Source organism: Sinohyriopsis cumingii, chromosome 4 (assembly GCF_028554795.1).
Source record: "Sinohyriopsis cumingii isolate HCF-2022 chromosome 4, ASM2855479v2, whole genome shotgun sequence".
NCBI classification, from domain to species: Eukaryota; Metazoa; Mollusca; class Bivalvia; order Unionida; family Unionidae; genus Sinohyriopsis; species Sinohyriopsis cumingii.
In genome coordinates this window covers 65,240,241-65,262,806 of record NC_142964.1, presented here as the reverse complement: position 1 = coordinate 65,262,806, position 22,566 = coordinate 65,240,241, and the positions used below count along the sequence as shown (strand labels likewise).

General features: G+C 34.5%; 1 protein-coding gene across 1 annotated transcript in view; it reads left to right on the top strand.

Annotated features, from left to right (window-relative positions):
• Nucleotides 1-22,566, top strand: part of LOC149801352 (uncharacterized) — an 86,559-nt gene that overhangs the window by 30,812 nt on the left and 33,181 nt on the right. The window contains exons 12-18 of the mRNA XM_089956790.1: nucleotides 3,987-4,007; nucleotides 7,134-7,154; nucleotides 10,730-10,750; nucleotides 13,895-13,915; nucleotides 17,758-17,778; nucleotides 19,648-19,668; nucleotides 22,030-22,050. Coding sequence (XP_089812916.1) covers nucleotides 3,987-4,007; nucleotides 7,134-7,154; nucleotides 10,730-10,750; nucleotides 13,895-13,915; nucleotides 17,758-17,778; nucleotides 19,648-19,668; nucleotides 22,030-22,050 — 147 coding nt within the window. The remainder of the gene's footprint in view (nucleotides 1-3,986; nucleotides 4,008-7,133; nucleotides 7,155-10,729; nucleotides 10,751-13,894; nucleotides 13,916-17,757; nucleotides 17,779-19,647; nucleotides 19,669-22,029; nucleotides 22,051-22,566) is intronic.

Sequence of the window (22,566 nt, the reverse complement as noted above, 5' to 3'; positions counted from 1 at the left end):
TGTAATAGATCACAATATTGTATGTATTTGAATGTTGTCCACAATTTGAATCATATTTCTACCTAACACACAAATGTCGTCACCAGCGCCATCATCGTATGCACAGATCTAATTATCTCTACGAGTCCAGCCTCGCTGCTTCTCAAACAGTTTTGTTGTTCCTAGGACATATGAAACAGATTCGTAGGAATTATGATTACTATTAAACCAGAACAATTATGAATAGCACCAACATCACTAAAGCCTCTGACTTTCAGATATATCACGTTTCACTGTTATTTATAAAAGTTTGTATTGCAAGCCTTTGTAACAGTCCATGCTGCTGATAGAAATTTTGCAATTAAAATTATTATTTCCTTCCTTTCTAGAACCTTACATTTTCAACAAGTGAAGGTTACTGTGACCTACATTTCACATTTCATAGCCTACTTGATTTCTATTGTGACCATCTTCATCAAGCATCTTCATAGTTATAATGATAAAGTAACCAGGTGATGCATTTCGGTAGCATTCTTCATGCCATATGTACCGAATTCTTCTCATTTCCTCCGGGGTTCATAATACGTGCTCAACAGGATTTTGTCAACGATGTCAATATAAGTGCAAGAGGTGTTCTCCTTCCTTTATGTTTTTGATATATCAACGTATTCAGTGTTCTAGGTAGAATATCCTACAGTTTAGGACCTTTAATTTGCAAGCTCACATCAAAGAAGCCATTTCCTGCTTCATGACCACAATCAGTATACATTATCTACAGATTCCATATCTCCAAGGACCACAGCACATGTCACATCTCCTAACGAAATTATCATATTTTCTTTCACTCTCAAATGTTGAACTATTGGTGGAAGTGCTATATTCTCTGTTGTTCTCCGTTATATATTGATTGGCCTACACGTTCTTTCAAAGGTATGATAATAAATGTTCAATGTTGGAAGTGTATGCACCTCTATACCACTTCTTTTAGCTTTGAACCAATTTTGAACGAAACACATGAGTGGTTTCAGCTATGGTCCGGTACATAAGTTATTTCCAAACATACCTGCATATACATAGATAAAATGAGAATTATATACAGTGCCTGCGTATGAAATACCGATAGGTGCGGACAACATGTATTATCTCTATTTAGAAGATCTAATGTGTAGTGTTTTTCTTTTCAGAAAGTCTACGAAAAGGTAAAACTAAAACATTCTATCATGCATTTGCCCAAGAGACACCATCTTTTACATCCTTTATTTTGTATCCCTTTTCTAGGATGTGGTGGAGGTGGAGAAAAATTTACTTGTAGCAGCAAATGTGTTTCCTCCTTTATTCGTGTTCGTAATATAACAATAGGTTTCTTGCATTATGACGTTTGAAAACGGTGTTTATAGTAGGAACCCTGAGAACCCTGATGTCACTACCACCGTCAGTATCCGCACAGATAAAAGCATATACATGTGGGACCCTCTCTGGTTCTAATACATTATTTCCGGGACTCATGCGAAGATGTGTAGTGGTTTCGTAGTACCTGCTACCTGGAAAAGCGGCTTTGTTTGCTACGAATGTCCATTCTTATTGCTTGCACCTTCAATCTTTCCTGCACAGTCAATGGATAGTATTGTACACCAAAACTTATCAGTACCGCGAACATCACTAAAGTAGATAACTTTCAGCAACATAAAATCCTTTACTGTAATTGATGCAAGTTTGTGTGGAAGCTTTTGTCTCAATCTCTGTTCATGCTATAAGCATAACACTAGAAGATTGACTCCATTGTTATTAGTACCTGACACATTCAAGAAAGAAATGTTAATGTGATTTTACATGCTCCATTTATTTGCATTTGTTTGATTTTTGCATTGAGAGCTTGAATTGTTTTCCTTGTCACCATTTATATACTTTATGCATATATTCTTGAAGCTTGGTGCACTGACACAGTTTGACGAGTACTGCACCATTAACAACATGATGCTTCTTCGCAAGTACTAAAGCCTCATATGGAAATATGTCTATGTTGGCTACATTTATAATACTAGTTAATTTTTCGAAACGTTTACTGTGTGCTGTCTTCAATGCATTATGAATATTTATTATTCTATGCATCATTGGTAGTTCTGTACCATATATCAAGCTTGGCAATGTGACGTACAATTTGTCCTTTACTAAAAATATAGTTTTATTATCTTTGTTTCCTATAAACCTTAAAATATATTCCACGTCAAAAGCACACGTTTACAACCTGTGCATTTGGATTTATTAACCTATGCATGCATTTGTTGATCAGTTTAATATTCGTGTTGAATCGTCCACAAACATCATTCTTTACATTTCCCTTAGTCTCACATTCATACAAAATATCCAAAGTGATATACATTTCACATTTTACTGGCAGTTCTGTACCATATATCAAGCTTGGCAATGTGACGTACAATTTGTCCTTTACTAAAAATATAGTTTTATTATCTTTGTTTCCTATAAACCTTAAAATATATTCCACGTCAAAAGCACACGTTTACAACCTGTGCATTTGGATTTATTAACCTATGCATGCATTTCTTGATCAGTTTAATATTCGTGTTGAATCGTCCACAAACATCATTCTTTACATTTCTCTTAGTCTCACATTCATACAAAATATCCAAAGTGATATACATTTCACATTTTACTGGCCTCGGAACTGTTTTCTTATTTAGCCCAAGACAATCCTTATCGTATAGGGTAACATGTTTTCTGGCAAGTTCGATAGAAGAAATCCTTTGAGACGATACATTTCTTTGTTCTGAACATTTTTTGAGTCAGCAGTGAAAGTCATACCTTACCTAATTCGACCTGGATTTATAATGGTATAATTGTTTCACGTTTTTCTTGAGACATCATATTAATTGCAGTGCTTCGGTGATATGTTTCAATACAGCCAATTTGGTTTGATCTTTGATGTGTCTTGAGGTTAGATATTCTACAGCATATACCTGTTGTTCAAAATAACAGTGGTACAAAATGATTCCCCTTCTTCATCATATGATTCAAAGATCAGTTCCTATAATGTATAATGTTGATTACTCGACATTGTTCCCAAACTGCAACTTTCAGCTATATATCACATTGCACTGTCATTTATAAAAGTTTGAATTTCAAGCCTTTGTCTCAGTATATGCTGCGAAGAGACATTTTGAAATTAAATAATTCTTTCCATCCAGACTAGAACCTTACACTTGCAACAGGTGAAGGTTACTGTGACCTACAGTTCACATCTCATAGCCTTCTTGATTGCTAATGCATTGATACAGGTGGAATCATTTCTATTGTGATAACCTTCATCAAGTACCGTGATATTTATAATGGTAAAGTAACCAGGTGATGCATTTCGCTAGCATGCTTCGTCCCATATATACCAAAATGTTCTCATTTTCTTCGGGGCCTCAAAATGGATGATCAACAGGATTTAGATTTTGTCAACGATGTAAATACAAAGACAAGATGTGTTCTCTTTTTTTACGATTTTCATATATCAACAGATGCAATGTTCTTACTGAAATTTTATACAGTTTAGGACCTTCAACGTGCAAGCTCACATTAAATAAGTCATTTCCTGCTCCATGACCACAATCAGTATACATGATCTACAGATTCTATATCTCCCTGGACCCCAGCAACCGGCACTTCTCCAAATAAAATTATCATATTTTCTTTGTCTCTCAAATGTTCAACTATGGCTGCAAGTGTTACATTCTCAATAACTATCCGTTATATATTGATTGACCTATACGTTCTGTCAAAGGTATTATCATACATGTTCAATGTTGGAAACGTATGCACCTCTACGCCACTTTCAACTTTGAACCAGTTTTGATGGAAATGCATGAGTGGTTTCAGCTATGGTCTCGAACATAAGTTATTTCCAAACATACCTGCAGATACATGGGTAAACTGAGAACGATATGCACTGCTTGCATATGAAATCTCTATTTAGCGGATCTAATGTGTGATGTTTTTCTTTTCAGAAATAGTACGAGAAAAGGAAGGTAAAAATACCAGATTCTAGCTTGCTTTTGCCCATGAAATTCCATCTTTCAGCTCCTTTATTTTATATCCCTTTTCTACCTTGTGGCTGAGGTGGAGAAAAATTTACTTGTCGCCCAAAACGCGTTTTCTCCTATATTCACATTCGCAATATAACAATATGTTTTGTGCATTATAACGTTTCCAAAAGGTTTTATGTCATTTCTATCAAGTAGGTTTTATGATAGGAACCCTAATGTCACTTACCACCGTCAGCGTCCACACGGATAAAAGCATATATATATATATATATATATATATATATATATATATATATATATATATATATATATATATATATATATATATATATATATATATATATATATGTATGTATGTATGTATGTATGTATGTATGTATATATATATATATATGTATGTATATATATATATGTATGTATATATATGTATATGTATGTATATATATGTATATGTATGTATATATATGTATATGTATGTATATATATGTATATGTATGTATATATATGTATGTATATATATGTATGTATGTATGTATATATATATATATATGTATGTATGTATATATATATATATATGTATGTATGTATATATATATATATATGTATGTATGTATATATATATATGTATGTATGTATATATATGTATATATATATATATGTATGTATATATATATATGTATGTATATATATATATGTATGTATATATATATATGTATGTATATATATATATGTATGTATATATATATATGTATGTATATATATATGTATGTATATATATATGTATGTATATATATATGTATGTATATATATATGTATGTATATATATATGTATGTATATATATATATATATATATATATATATATATATATATATATATATATATATATATATATATATATATATATATATATATATATATGTCACTCTGACTGCTTCTCAAATATTTCTTATTTCCATGACTTATGCAAAGGTGTGTAGTGATTTGTGGTTTATAGCACCTACTATCTGGATGAATGGTTTAGTTTGCGAAGTTTGTATATGCATTCGTATTGATTGCACCTTCAATCTTTTCTGCACAGTGAATGCATTGTATCGTACCGCTAACATCACTAAAGTAGGTAACTTTAAGCTATATAACAACCTTTACTGCTATTCACACACGTTTGTGTAGAATCTTTTGTCTCAATCTCTGTTAATGCTACAGGCATAAAACTAGACGATTGTCTCCATTGTTGTTATTACCTGACACTTTCAAGCAATGAATGTTAATGTGATTTACATACTCTATTTCTTTGCATTTGTTTAATTTTTGCATTGGGAGCATGACTTTTTTTTTTCTTGTCACAAGGTGTCTTCTCTTATGCATATATTCTTGAAGCTTGGTGCTAAGACACAGCTTGAGGAGTACTGCATCATTAACAACTTGATGCATCTTCACAAATACTAAAGCCTCATATGGAAAGATGTCTATGTTGACTAAATTTATAATACGAGTTAATTTTTCGAAATGTTGTTATTTACTGTGTGCTGTCTTTAATGTATTTTGAATATTTATTATTCTATCCAACTATACTAGTTCTGTCCTTTATATCAAGCTTTGAAAGGTGAATCCCATTTCTAAAATTATAGTTTAATTATCTATGTTTCTTATAAACCATATAAATATACTCCATGTCAAATGCACCCGTTTACGACCTGCTCATTTGGATTTATTACTAATTCAATGCTTCCATGACCTATGCATACATTTGTTGATCAGTTTAATACTAGTGCTGAATCTTGCAGAAACCTCATTGTTTACATCTCTCTTAGTCTCACTTTCATACAAAATATCCAATGTTATATACACTCCACATTTTACTGGCATCGGATCCATTTTCTTATTTACCTCATGAGAATCAATGTTGTAGAAGGTAACATGTTTACTAACGATGTCGAAGGTCTCTTTCAAGACCAATTCCAAGAATAAAACTTGCTTATCTCTGCGTGGCCTATTAATCTTACTCTAGAAAAACTCCTTTGAGACGATACATTTTTTTTCAATCAACAGTGACACTCATACATTGCCTAATTCGAACTGGATAAATAATGGTATAATAGTTTTACGTTTTTCTTGAGACATCATATCAATTTCAATGCCTCCGTGATATCTTTCAATTATATATCCCTCCCTTATGCAGCCAAGTTAGCTTGATCTGCCATGTGTCTTGAGGTTACAGGTTCTAAAGTATATGGATATACGTTCTGTGCAAAATAAAAATAGTGGTACAAAATTATTCCCCTTTCTTCATTATATGATTCAGAGGTCACTTTCTATAATGTATAATGTAGATTTCTCAACAATGTTTCCAGTCTTCAGCTTTCAGCTATGTATCACATTGCAATGTCATTTATACATTTATACAGTTTGAATTTCAAGCCATTGTTTAAGTATATGCTACTGATGGGAATTTGAAATTAAATAAGTCTTTCCATTCTTTCTACAACCTTACACTTGCAAGAAGTAAAGATTACTGTGACCTTCATTTCACATCTCATAGCCTCCTTGACTGGTAATGCATTTATACAGGTCCAGTCATTTCTATTGCGACCATCTTCATCAAGCACCTTGATATTTATAATGATAAAGTAACCAGGTGATTCATTTCGCAAGCATGCTTCTTCCCATATGTACCGAATTTTTCTCATTTCCTGCGGGGCTCAAAATGCATGCTCAACAGCATTTACATTTTGTCAACGATGTCAATACAAGTGCAAGAGGTGTTCTTCTCCTTATCATTTTGATATATCAACATATTCAATGTTTTAGCTAGTATACTCCGTTATGTATTGATTGGCCTACTCTTTCTTTTAAAGATATGATAATAAATGTTAAATGTTGGAAACTTATACACCTCTACGCCACTTCTTTCTGCTTTGAAACAACTTCCATGAAAATACATGAGTGGTTTCAGCTATGGTCTGGAATGTAGGTTATTTCCCAACATTCCTAAAGATACATGGGTAAACCGAGAACTATATTCACTGTCTGTGTATGAAATACCGTTTGGCTCGGATAACATGTATTATATCTATTTAGAACTAATGTGTGATGTTTCTCATTTCAGAATCTGTACGACGTATGGAAGGTAAAAATACAAGATTCTTTCATGCTTTTGCCAATGAAACTCCATCTTTCATATTCTTTTCTTGTATCCCTTTTCTAGCTTGTGATGGAGGTGGGAAAAATTTACTCTCATCAGGAAATGTTTTCTTCTTCATTCATTTTCGTAGTATTACAATATTTTGTGTGCATTATAGCATCTCCAGACGGTTTTATCTCATTTCTATGAGTTAGGTGTTTAAGGTAGGAACCCTGATATTACTGCCACCGTCAGCGTCCGCACAGATAAAAGCATATACATATGTGAATCTCACTGCTTCGTAAACATTCTTTATTTTAGCCACTTATGCCAAGGTGTGTAGTGGTTTCCTAGTTCGTTCTACCTGCAAAAACGGCCTGGTTTGCAAAGTTTGAATGTCCATTCGCATTGATTGCGTCTTTAATCTTCTCTGCACAGTGAATGGATAGTATTGTACACCAAGAATTGTCAGTACCACCAAGATCACTAAAGTACGTAACTTTCAGCTGTATAACAACATTTACTGTTATTGATACAAGTCTGTGTAGAAGATTTTGTCTCAACGTATGTTGATGATACAAGGTTAAAACTAGATGATGGTCTCCATTGTTTTTGGTACCTGACAAATTCAAGCAAGAAAAGTTAATGTAATTACCATGCTCCATTTCTTTGCATTTGTTTAATTTTTGCATTGAGAGCATGACTAGCTTTCCTTGTCACCAGGTATATACTTTATGCATATATTCTTGAAACTTAGTGCACTGACACAGGTTAAGGAGTACTGTGCCTTTAACAGTATGATGCATCTTCACAAGTAGTAAAGTCTTATAGGGAAAGATAAGTATGTTGGCCACAGTTAAGATACTGTTGAATTTCTCGAAATGTTTTTATTTACTGCGTGCTGTCTTTAACTGCATTATGAATATTTATTATTTCTTGAATCAATACTAGTTCTGAATCTTTTATCAACCTTGGCAATGTGACTTAACGATTTGTCCTTTACTGAAAATATAGTTTAATTATCTGTGTTTCCTATAAACCGTAGAATATGTTCCATATCAAAGGCATTCGATTATGACCTGTGCATTTGGAGTTATTAAAATTCAATGCTCACATGACCTATGAATGCGTTTTGTTGATCCGTTTAATATTCGTGCTGAATCTTCCATAAACCTCATTGTTTACATTTCTCTTAGTCTCACATTCATACAAATATCCAATGTGATATACATTTCACATTTTTTGCCCTAGGAACCATTTTATTATTTAGCTCTTGACCATTCCTTTCGCAGAGGGTAACATGTTTACTAACAAGCTCGAAGGTATCTTTCAAGACCAATAACAACAGACAATGTGCTTACCTCTGTGTAGCCGTTTTATCTTCCTCTAGTCTCATTTGAGACGATACATTTTTTCAATCAGGAGTGACATTCATACCTCACATAATTCAAATTGGATTTGTAATGGTATGAAAGTTTTGACTTTTCCTTGAGACATCATGTTAATTTCAGTTCCTCGGTGATATCTTTCACTTAACTATCCTGCCTTTATACAGCCAATTTAGTTTTATCCGCTATGAGTCTTAAGATTAGAATTTCTATAGGATATTTGTTTTGTGAAAAAAGACAACAGTAGTTCAGAATGATTCTCCTTCTTCATTATATGATTTAAAGGTCAGTTCTTTTAATGTATAATGTACATTGCCCGACATTTTCTCCAGTTTGCATCGTGCTACCACATCTTCAACAAGACATCTACTTCTATAATAAAGCAACATCAACAGGAGTTTTGATTCTCCAGGTACTTTGCTTATATAAAAAACTCCAGCTGAAAGTACTGTAGTTCCATTCACTCTCAGATTTTATACTGTTCTTGCCAGTGCTGTGTCAATCATTACTTTAAGTTATGTAAGAATAATGCCACACCTTGTCTCAAAGGTATCAGAATACATATTCAGTGTGAAAAGCATGAATAAGTACCTCATAACACTAGTTTTTTGAGTTTGCAAAGATGGATTCCAATGCCTTGAACGGTTTCATATATGGTGTGAAGCTGTTCACGGACATGCAAATAGGACAAGAGATATAGCAACATATATTCACTCCCAACGTATTCAAAATGCTTGCAGGGGGCAACGCCCTGATCAATATTCAGCCCATCAAATGTTTCATTTCTCTTTAATACAGGGCCTACAATGAGCACATGCATGTAGGAAAACCAGTTCCTTTTGATACTTTTATCGTTTTCACTGTATAATTAATCTGCCTTATTTATCGCTTTTGAAATCGATTCTGCGTAGGAGTGGGTCCAAGGGTTAAAGTCATCCTCTACCCAAAAATATATTCTCCTTGGCATATTACGATGGTAATAGATCAAACGTTGGTATGTATTCTAGAGTTTTCTTTCATCTCAATCTAATATCTGCGTATTACAACCCTGTCGCTAGCAGCGTCATCGTCATCGTCATCCTCACAAATGAATACATATCCAGATGTCCTTTCATCCGCACATACATAAATATCTCCATATTTCCAGGCTCGCTGCATTTAAAATATTCTCACTTCCTCGGACTTTTCAAAGAGTGTGGAGTGGGTTTCATAGGTCTATTTACCTGACAAAGGGCTTGATGTGTTAAATTTGAGCATACGTAGACAGGAAGTGACGATTCTGTCTGTTTCGCACAATTTAACAATACTAATAAACCTTAACAATTATGAGAACCACGAACATCACAAAAGCTTCTCAATTTCAGTTTTCGATATATATATATATATATATATATATATATATATATATATATATATATATATATATATATATATATATATATATATATATATATATATATATATATATTACTGCGCTCTATATTTCACATTTCATAGCCTCCTTGATCGGTAAAGAATCATTTCTATTCTATCAGCGTGTTTTTTAGTGGTAAAGTAACTGGGTGATGTTTTTCACTTGCACGTCACATCCCATTTCCTGTGGGGCTCAAAATGGATGTTCAGCAGCATTTACATTTTGTCTACGATGTTAATGCTGGTAGTAGTATTCTACTTCTTCCCTATTTTGATATATCAACAGATTCAATTTTCTTTTCAAACATTATTGTGCAACCGCACATCACATGAACCATTTGCTGCTTCGTGGCCACAAAAAGCATATATCCTCTATAGATTCTATATCCTCCGAGACCTTCACATTTGTCACATCTCCAAATTAAAGTAAAATATTTTCTTTCACACTCAAATGTTAGACTGTACGTGCAAGTGCTATGTTCTCTATTTCTATCCATTATATATTGATTGGCCTACACGTTCTTTAAATGGCATGATAATGTTCAGTTTTAGAAACGATTGGCTCTACGCTACGTCTTTCAGGTTTGAAACTAATTTGATTGGAAATCATGAGTAGTTTCAGCTATAGCATGGGAGAAAAATTATTTCCGAACATAGAAACACACACATATAGATAAATCGAGAACTATATGTACTACCTGCGTATTCAATATTGATACGGCCGGGCAACACGCATTATTAATATTCAGTGGATTTAATGTGTCATTTCTTTCTTTTCAGAACTGCAACTAAAGTTGGAAGGTAACAATAAAAGGATTTAGCACGCTCTTACCCATGAATATTTCATCTCCTTTTTATAAGTATCAGTATTTTAGCTTATTTATGGAGTGGGGTAAAATTGGACATGGTGTAGAGATGTTTTTCCTCCTCTGTTCACATTTGGAATTTATAACAATTTTTTATATATATTATTATATATTATATTATGTGAGCTATATTTCACGTATTAGTAAATATCTCTACATTTAGTGAATCATTGTTACTTGTTGTGTTTTATCTTGTTACATTATGTGTCTTCATCGGTGGAATCATCTCTACTTGAACTTTACCTTACTTAAAGCTTGTTTCAAGGTGACTTACAATTTATACTTTATGGACATAGTTCAAGACTATATAAACATTTCCATATCATATACATCTGTATGAATAGTGGATTTGGATATAGCAATACTTGAGTTATGCCACACCCTGTCTCAAAGGTATCAGAATATATATTCAATGTAGAAAAGCGTGAAGAAGTACCCCATGCCACCAGTTTTATGTGTTTCAAAGCTCTGATTCCAATGCCTTGAACTCTATGAGCTGTTGTATAATACTATTTCCGGATATGCAAATACGGAGAGAGATATAGCAAGACTTTCACTCCACGCGTATTAAAAATGCATGCATGTGGGCAACGCGCTGATCAATATTCAGCATCTCAAACGTTTCATTTCTCCTTAATTAACTGCATGCGACGAGCACAAGATTGTAGCAGAAAGAGTGTCTTTTCATGCTTTAATCTATTCCACTGTATGATTCATCAGTTTTCTTTTTTTATTTATCACTTTTGAAGTCGATAGTGTGTTGGAGTGGGTACAAGGGTTAAGGTCTTCCTTTACCAAGAAATATATTCCTATCGGCATATTGTGATTGCAGTAGATGAAAGATGAAAAGATTTTATCTATTCTAAAGTTTTCTTCCATTTCAATCTATTATCTACCTAGTGCAAACCTGTTGTCACCAGCATCATCGTTTTCCGTACATAATAATACATATCCACATGTCATTTCCTCCGCGGTTCAGAATTCATGGTAAACAGCACTTATAATTTGTCAACGATGTCAATACAAGTGCAGGATATGTTATCCTCTTTCTTTGTCATTTTTTATATCAACAGATTGAATGTTCTAACCAGAGTTTCCTACAGTTTAGGACCTTTAACGTGCAAGCTCAAATGAAATAAGACATTTGCTGCTTCATGACCAAAATCAGTATACATTATCTACAGATTCCATATCTCTCAAATTTTACACTATTGGTGCAAATGCTATATTCTCCGTTGTATATTGTTTGACCTACACGAGCTTTCAAAGGTATGATAATAAATGTTCAATTTTAGAAACGGATGTACCTCTATGCCGCTTCTTTGAGCTTTGAACCAATTTTGATGGAAATGCATGAGTGGCTTCAGCTATGGTATGCAACTTAAGTTATTTCCAAACATACGTGCAGATACATGGGTAAACCAAGAACTATATGCACTGTCAGTGTCTGAGATACTGATAGGCTCTGGCTGCATGTATTATCTCCATTTGGAAGATCTAAAGTTTGATGTTTTTTTTGCAGAAAGTCTACGAGAAGAGGATGGTAAAAATACAAGATTCTAGCATGCTTTTGGTCATGAAACTTCATCTGTCAAATCCTTTATTTGGTATCCCTTTTCTTGCTTGCGATGGCGGTGGGGAAAATTTACTTGTAAAAGAAAAAATGTTTCCTTGTTTATTCATTTTTGTAATATAACAATATGTTTTATGCATTATAACGCTTCCAAACGGTTTTATCTCATTTCTATCAAATACATCTTTATGGCAGGAACCCTGATGTCACTACCACCGTCAACGTCCGCACAAATGAAAGCATATAAATATGTGCTCTCGCTGCTTCTTAAAAATGCTTTATTTCTGGGACTTATGGAACGGTGTGTAGTGGTTTCGTATTACCTGCTACCTGGAAAAGTGGTTCGTCTTTAAAGCCCTTTGTCTTTGTATTACCGTTATGCATCTACTCTGCATTCTCGGTGCACTAATACGTCGTTATCAGTACCGTGTCATTATCAACATGATGCAGCTTCATAAGTACTAAGGCCTGATAGAAGAAACCTATAAATGTCAGCCATATCTCATGTGATAGTGAATATGTCCAAATTTAGTGATTTATTGCTTTGATATTTATAAAGATAATGTAACCAGGTGATGCATTTCGCTTGCATGCTTCGTCCCATATGTATCGAATTTTTCTCATTTCCTCTGGGGCTCAAAATGCATGCTCAACAGCATTTACATTTGGTCAACGATGTCAGTACAAGTGCAAGAGGTCTTTTCCTCTTTATCATGTTGATATATCAACAGATTCAATGTTTTAGCTAGAGTTTCCTATAGTTTAGGACCTTTAACGTGCAAGCTCACATCAAATAAGCCATTTGCTGCTTCATGACCACAATCAGTATACATTATCTATAGATGCCATATCTCGCGGGACCCCATCATTTGTCACATGTTCTAATAAAAGTATCATATTTTCCTCACTCTTAAATGTTACACTATTGTTGCAAGTGCTATATTCTCCGTTATATATTGATTGGCCTACACATTTTTGCAAAAGGGCCCCGAGTGGCCGAGTGGTCTAAAGCGTTTTCCGTTACAGATCACTGCCATCTCACCTGTCTGCTTGGGTTCGGGTCTCGGATTCAGCCAATGTGGATATGTGAGAAAGCTTGCCAGTAGCTTCTCGTGGGTCGGTGGTTCTTTCCGGGATTTTCCCGGGTTCTTTCTCCACCATTAATACTGGCCGCCATGTATAGCCTATCGTGTGCTGAAAAATGGCGTTAAACCCTACAACAACAACAACAACAACGTTTTTTTTTTACAAAGGTATGACAATAAATGTTCAATGATGGAAACTTATGCACCTCTACACCACGTCTTTCTGCTTTGAACCAGTTTTGATGGAAATGCATGAATGGTTTCATCTATGGTCTGGAACGTACGTTATTTCCAAACATAACTAAGATACATGGGTGAAGCGAGAACTATATGCACTGCCTGTGTATGAAATACCGATAGGCTCGGATAATATGTATTATCTTTATCTAGAATATCTAATGTGTGATGTTTTTCATTTCAGAACCTCGAGGATTTATGAAAGGTAAATATACAAGATTCTATCATGCTTTTGCCCATGAAACTCCATCTATTATTATCCTTTATTTTGTATCCCTTTTCTAGCTTGTGACGGAGGTGGCAAAAAGTTTACTTGTAGCGGAAAATGTGTTTCCACCTTTATTCATTTTCGTAATATAAGAATAAGTTTCATGCATTATGACGTTTGAAAACGGTTTCATCTCATTTCTATGGAGCAGGTGTTTACGGTAGGAACCCAGATGTCACTATCATCGTCACCATCTGCACAGATAAAAGCATGTACATATGTGACTCTCACTGCTTCTTAAACATTCTTTATTTCCGGGACTTATTTAAAGGTGTGTAGTAGTTTCGTAGTACCTGATACCCGGAAAAGTGGCTTAGTTTGCTAGTTTGAATGTCCATTCGCATTGACCGCAACTTCAATCTTTTCTGCACAGTGAATGGATAGTATTGTACACCAAGAATTATCAGTACCGCCAACATCACTAAAGTAGGTAACTTGCAGCTATAAAACGTCCTTTACTGTAATTGATACAAGTTTGTGTAGAACATTTGTCTGAATCTCTGTTGATGCTACAAGCATAAAACTAGACGATTGTCTCCATTGTTGTTATTACCTGACACTTTCAAGCAATGAACGTTAATGTGATTTACATGCTCCATTTCATTGCATTTGTTTAATTTTTGCATAGACAGCATGGCCTGTTTTCCTTGTCACCAGGTAGATACTTTATGCTTATATGCTTGACATTTCGTGAACTGACACAGGTTGAGGAGTACTGTGTCATTAATAACATGATGCATCTTCACAAGTGCTATATTATTATATGGAAAGACGTCTATGTTGGCTACATCGAAGATACTAGTTAATTTCTCGAAATGTTTTTATTTACTGTGTTCTGTCTTTAATTGCATTATGAATATTTATTTGGTATTCCATGCATCAATAGTAGTTCTTTACCGTAGAATATATACCATGTCAAAGGCATCCGTTTATGACGTCTGTATTTGGAGTTATTGATAATTCAGTGCTCACATGACCTATGAATGCGATTGGTTTATCTGTCTAATATTCGTGCCGAATCTTCAACAAACCTCATTGTTTACATTTCTCTTAGTCTCTCATGAGACCAAAATATCCCATGTGATATACATTTCACATTTTACTGGCCTCGAAAAATTTTCTTACTTAGCTTATGACTATTGCTATCATCGAGGGTAACGTGTTTACTAACAAGATCGAAGGTTTCTTTCAAGAACAATAACAAGAAACAAATTGTTCACCTTTGTGCGGCCTTTTAATCATACCCTAGTCTCTGTTGAGACGATACATTTTTTCAGTTAGTAGTGAGAAATACCTTACCGAATTCGATCTGGATTTATAATGGTATAAAAGTTTTTGCCGTTTTCCTTGTGGCATTATATTAATTTCAGTTCCTCACTGATATCTTTCACTTAACTATCCAGCCTTTATACAGCCAATTTAGTTGAACTGTTATGCGTCTTAAGATTGGAATTTCTACATAATATTCGTTTTGTGGAAAATGATAACAGTAGTGCAAAATGATTTCCCTTCTTCATTATATGATTCAAAGGTCAGTTCCTTTGGTGTATAATGTTCATTGCCTGACATTTTCTCCAGTTTGCAACGTGCTACCACAGCTCCAATAAGACATCTACCGCTTCTAAAATAAACAAATATCAAGAAGATTTGCGATTCTCCAGGTACTTTGCTTATATAAAACCTCCAGCTGAAAGTACTGTATTTCCATTCACTCTCAGACTTTATCCTGCTCCTGCCAGTGCTCTGTGAACAATTACTTTTAGGTATGTACATATAATGCCACACCTTGTCTCAAAGGTATCAGAATACATATTCTGTGTAGAAAAGCATGAAGAAGTATCCCTCACCACTAGTTTCATGTCTTTGCAAAGTCTGATTCCAATGCCTTGAACGGTTTCAGATATGATCTGAAACTATTAACGGACATGCAAAACGGTCAAGAGATAGAGCAACACATATTCACTCCCAACGTATTAAAAATGCTTGCAGGGGGCACGCGCTGATCAATATTCAGCCCATCAAACGTTTCATTTCTCTTTAATAGGGGGCCTACAATGAGCACATGAATGTAAGAAAACGAGTTCCTTTTGATACTTTTATCTTTTCCACTGTATGATTTATTTGCTTTCTTCTTTATTTATTTCTCACTTATGAAATCGATGCTGTGTAGGAGTGAGTACAAAGGTTAAGGTCATCCTCTACCCAGAAATATATTCTCCTTGGCATATTACGATTGCAGTAGATCAAACATTTGTATGTATTCTAGAGTTTTCTTTCATTTCAATCTAATATCTGCCTAGTACAACCGTGTCCTCACCAGCATCATCGTCATCCGCACAAATGAATACATATTCACATGTCCAACCTCGCTACATCTCAAACATTCTTTCTTCCTAGGACATATCGAACAGTGTGACTAGGATTTCATAGGCCCTAGTGCCTGAAGATGGAGCTAGATTTGTTAGATTTGAATATACCTAGGCAGTAATGGCAGATTCTGTCTTTTTCGCACAATTTATGAATACTTTTAAACCTGAGCAGTTATGAATACGACCAACGATTCTTAGGCCTGTCACTTTCAGTTACGTATCACGTTTCAATTTCATCGATAAAAGTTCGTCTTTAAAGCCCTTCGTCTCTATATTACCGTTATGCATCTACTCTGCATTCTCGGTGCACTAATACGTCGTTATCAGTACCGTGTCATTATCAACATAATGCAGCTTCATAAGTACTAAGGCCTGATAGAAGAAACCTGTAAATGTCAGCCATATCTCCTGTGATAGTGAATATGTCCAAATTTAGTGATTTATTGCTTTGATATTTATAAAGATAATGTAACCAGGTGATGCATTTCGCTTGCATGCTTCGTCCCATATGTACCGAATTTTTCTCATTTCCTCTGGGGCTCAAAATGCATGCTCAACAGCATTTACATTTGGTCAACGATGTCAGTACAAGTGCAAGAGGTCTTTTCCTCTTTATCATTTTGATATATCAACAGATTCAATGTTCTAGCTAGAGTTTCCTATAGTTTAGGACCTTTAACGTGCAAGCTCACATCAAATAAGCCATTTGCTGCTTCATGACCACAATCAGTATACATTATCTATAGATGCCATATCTCGCGGGACCCCATCATTTGTCACATGTTCTAATAAAAGTATCATATTTTCCTCACTCTTAAATGTTACACTATTGTTGCAAGTGCTATATTCTCCGTTATATATTGATTGGACTACACGTTTTTGCAAAAGGGCCCTGAGTGGCCGAGTGGTCTAAAGCGTTTTCCGTTACAGATCACTGCCATCTCACCTGTCTGCATGGGTTCGGGTCTCGGATTCAGCCAATGTGGATATGTGAGAAAGCTTGCCAGTAGCTTCTCGTGGGTCGGTGGTTCTTTCCGGGATTTTCCCGGGTTCTTTCTCCACCATTAATACTGGCCGCCATGTATAGCCTATCGTGTGCTGAAAAATGGCGTTAAACCCTACAACAACAACAACAACAACGTTTTTTTTTTACAAAGGTATGACAATAAATGTTCAATGATGGAAACTTATGCACCTCTACACCACGTCTTTCTGCTTTGAACCAGTTTTGATGGAAATGCATGAATGGTTTCATCTATGGTCTGGAACGTACGTTATTTCCAAACATAACTAAGATACATGGGTGAAGCGAGAACTATATGCACTGCCTGTGTATGAAATACCGATAGGCTCGGATAATATGTATTATCTTTATCTAGAATATCTAATGTGTGATGTTTTTCATTTCAGAACCTCGAGGATTTATGAACGGTAAATATACAAGATTCTATCATGCTTTTGCCCATGAAACTCCATCTATTATTATCCTTTATTTTGTATCCCTTTTCTAGCTTGTGACGGAGGTGGCAAAAAGTTTACTTGTAGCGGAAAATGTGTTTCCACCTTTATTCATTTTCGTAATATAAGAATAAGTTTCATGCATTATGACGTTTGAAAACGGTTTCATCTCATTTCTATGGAGCAGGTGTTTACGGTAGGAACCCAGATGTCACTATCATCGTCACCATCTGCACAGATAAAAGCATGTACATATGTGACTCTCACTGCTTCTTAAACATTCTTTATTTCCGGGACTTATTTAAAGGTGTGTAGTAGTTTCGTAGTACCTGATACCCGGAAAAGTGGCTTAGTTTGCTAGTTTGAATGTCCATTCGCATTGACCGCAACTTCAATCTTTTCTGCACAGTGAATGGATAGTATTGTACACCAAGAATTATCAGTACCGCCAACATCACTAAAGTAGGTAACTTGCAGCTATAAAACGTCCTTTACTGTAATTGATACAAGTTTGTGTAGAACATTTGTCTGAATCTCTGTTGATGCTACAAGCATAAAACTAGACGATTGTCTCCATTGTTGTTATTACCTGACACTTTCAAGCAATGAACGTTAATGTGATTTACATGCTCCATTTCATTGCATTTGTTTAATTTTTGCATAGACAGCATGGCCTGTTTTCCTTGTCACCAGGTATATACTTTATGCTTATATGCTTGACATTTCGTGAACTGACACAGGTTGAGGAGTACTGTGTCATTAATAACATGATGCATCTTCACAAGTGCTATATTATTATATGGAAAGACGTCTATGTTGGCTACATCGAAGATACTAGTTAATTTCTCGAAATGTTTTTATTTACTGTGTTCTGTCTTTAATTGCATTATGAATATTTATTTGGTATTCCATGCATCAATAGTAGTTCTTTACCGTAGAAAATATTCCATGTCAAAGGCATCCGTTTATGACGTCTGTATTTGGAGTTATTGATAATTCAGTGCTCACATGACCTATGAATGCGATTGGTTTATCTGTCTAATATTCGTGCCGAATCTTCAACAAACCTCATTGTTTACATTTCTCTTAGTCTCAAATGAGACCAAAATATCCCATGTGATATACATTTCACATTTTACTGGCCCCGGAACTATTTTCTTACTTTGCATATGACTGTTTCTATCGTCGAGGGTAACGTGTTTAATAACAAGCTGGAAGGTTTCTTTCAAGAACAATAAGAAGAAACAAATTGTTCACCTCTGTGCGGCCTTTTAATCATACCCTAGTCTCTGTTGAGACGATACATTTTTTCAGTCAGTAGTGACAAATACTTCACCGAATTCGATCTGGATTTATAATGGTATAAAAGTTTTTGCCGTTTTCCTTGTGGCATTATATTAAGTTCAGTTCCTCACTGATATCTTTCACTTAACTATCCTGCCTTTATACAGTCAATTTAGTTGAACTGTTATGCGGGATGTTCCCGGGTTCTTTCTCCACCATTAATACTGGCCGCCATGTATAGCCTATTGTGTGCTGAAAAATGGCGTTAAACCCTGCACCGACAACAGCAACGTTTTTACAAAGGTATGATAATAAATGTTCAATAATGGAGACTTACGCACCTCTACACCACATCTTTCTGATTTGAACCAATTTTAATGGAAATGCATGAGTGGTTTCAGCTAAGCTCTGGAACAGTATTTATTTACTCAAATACCTAATGATACATGGGTAAACCGAGAACTATATGCACTGCTTCTGTATGAAATACCGATAGGCTCAGATAACATGTATTATTTCTATTTGGAAGATCTAATGTGTGATGTTTTTTCATTTCAGAAGAAGAAGATGATGTGGAAGGTAAAAATACAAGATTCTGTCATGCTTTTGCCCATGAAACTCCATCTTGTATTATCCTTTATTTTATATCCCTTTTCTAGCTTGTGACGGAGGTGGCAACAAATTTGCTTGTAGCGGAAAATGTGTTTCCACCTTTATTCATTTTCGTAATATGACAACAAGTTTCGTACATTATAACGTTTCCAGACGGTTTCATCTCATTTCTGTCAAGCAAGTGATTACGGTAGGAACCCAGGTGTCACTATCATCGTCACCATCTGCACAGATAAAAGCATATACATATGTGACTCTCACTGCTTCTTAAACATTCTTTATTTCCGGGACTTATTTAAAGGTGTGTAGTGGTTTTGTAGTACCTTCGACCTAGAAATGCGGCTTAGTTTGCCTAGTTTGTTTATCCATTCGTATAGGTTACATATTCAATTTTTTCTGCACAGTGAATGGATAGTATTGTACACCAAGAATTATCAGTACAGCCAACACCTCTAAAGCAGGTAACGTTCAGCTATATAACAACCTTTCCTGTAATTGATCCAAGTTTGTTTACAAGCTTTTGTCTGAATTTCTGTTGATGCTACAAGCATAAGACTAGATGATTGTCTTCATTGTTGTTAGTACCTGACACTTTCAAGCAATTAATGTTAATGTAATGTACATGCTCCATTTCTTTGCATTTGTTTAATTTTAACTTTGACAGTGTGACTTGTTTTCCTTGTCACCAGGTATATACTTTATGCATATATTCTTAAAACTTAGTGCACTGACACAGGTTGAGGAGTACTGAACCATTAACAATATGATGCATCTTCACAAATACTTAAGCCTCGTATGGAAAGATGTCTATGTTGGCTACATTTATAATACTATGTAACGTTTCGAAATGTTATTTACTGTGTGATGTCTTTAATGCATTATGCATATTTATTATTTCAAGTATCAACACCAGTTCTATACTTTATATCAACCTATACAATTTATCCATTACTGAATTTTAGTTTAATTATTTATGCACCCGTTTTCGACCTGTGCATTAGGATTTATAAATAAGTCAATGCTTCCATGACCTATCATGGAATTTGTTGATCAATTTAATATTCGTGCAGAATCTTCCACAAAGTTCATTGTTTACATATCTCTTAGTCTCATATTCATACAAAATATCCAATGTGATGTACATTTCACATTTTACTGGCGTCGGAACCATTTTCTTATTTAGCTCATGACAATCCATATTATTTGGAGGGCAACCTGTTTACTAACAAGACCAAAACGAAGAAACAACTTGCTTACCTCTGTGTGGCCTTTTTAAACTTACTCTAGAGGAACTTCTATCTTCCTAGAACTTATGAAACAGTGTGAAGTGGGTCCTTGTACCTGTCAGTGCACTAGATGTGTTAAGTTTCAATATACATAGACAGTAAGTGTCGATTCTGTGTGTTTCGCACAATTTATGAATACTAATACTCTTGAACTGTTACGAGAACCACGAATATCACAAACGCTTCTCAATTTCATTTATATATATATATATATATATATATATATATATATATATATATATATATATATATATATATATATATATATATATATATATATATATATATATATATATATATATATATATTACTGTGCTCTATATTTCTTCACATTACTTAGCCTCCTTGCTCTGTAAAGGATCATTTCTATTCTGACCACCTTCATGAAGAAGCGTGATTGTATAGTGATAAAGTAACCAGGTGATGTATTTCACTTGCACGTTTCATCCCATTTCCTGTGAGGCTCAAAATATATGTTCAACAGCATTTACATTTTGTCTACGATGTTAATGCTGGTAGAAGTATTCTATTTCTTTCCTATTTTGATATATCAACAGATTAATTTTCTAGCTTCAGTTTTCAATCACTATTGTGCAATCGCACATAGCATGAGCCATTTGCTGCTTCATGGCCATAACAAGCATATATTTTCTACAGATTCCATATCCTTCGGACCCTCACGTTTGTTACATCTCCAAATTAAAGTATACTATTTTCTTTCACATTCAAATGTTAGACTGTACGTGCAAGTGCTGCGTTCTCTGTTTTTATCCGATATATATTGATCGGTCTACACGTTCTTTGAATGGCATGATAATGTTCAAGTTTAGAAACGTTTGCCCTTACGCCACGTTTTTCAGCTTTGAACCCAATTTGATTTCAGCTATAGTCTGGGAGATAAATTATTGCCGAACATACAGACACACACAGATGGATAAACCGAGAACTATATGCACTACCTGCGTATTAAATACCGAATAGGGCCGGACAACACGCATTATTAATATGTAGTGGATCTAATGTGTCATTTCTTTCTTTTCAGAGCTGCATTTAAAGTTGGCAGGTAACAATAAAAGGTTTTCGCATCCTCTTACCCTTGAATATTTCATCTCCTTTTATATGTATCAGTATTCTAGCTTGTGGAGGGACTGGCATAAAATTTGACTTGGTGCAGAAATGTTTTTCTTCCTTTATTCACGTTTGGAATAAAACAAATTGTTTTATATATTATTATGTATCATATTATGTGAGCTATATTTCACGTACTAGTAAATGTCTCTAAATTTAGTGATTCATTGTCACGTATAGTATTGTATCTAGTTACATAATGAGTCTTCATCAATGGTATCATCTATAATTTAACTTTATCTTACCAATAGCTTGGTTCAAGGTGACTTACAATTTATATTTTATGGACATAGTTCAAAACTATAGAAACATTTCCATATCATATACACCTCTGTATGAATAATGGATTTGTATATAGCAATACTTGAGTTATGCCACACCCTGTCTCAAAGGTATCAGAATATATATTCAATGTAGAAAAGCGTGAAGAAGTACCCCATGCCACCAGTTT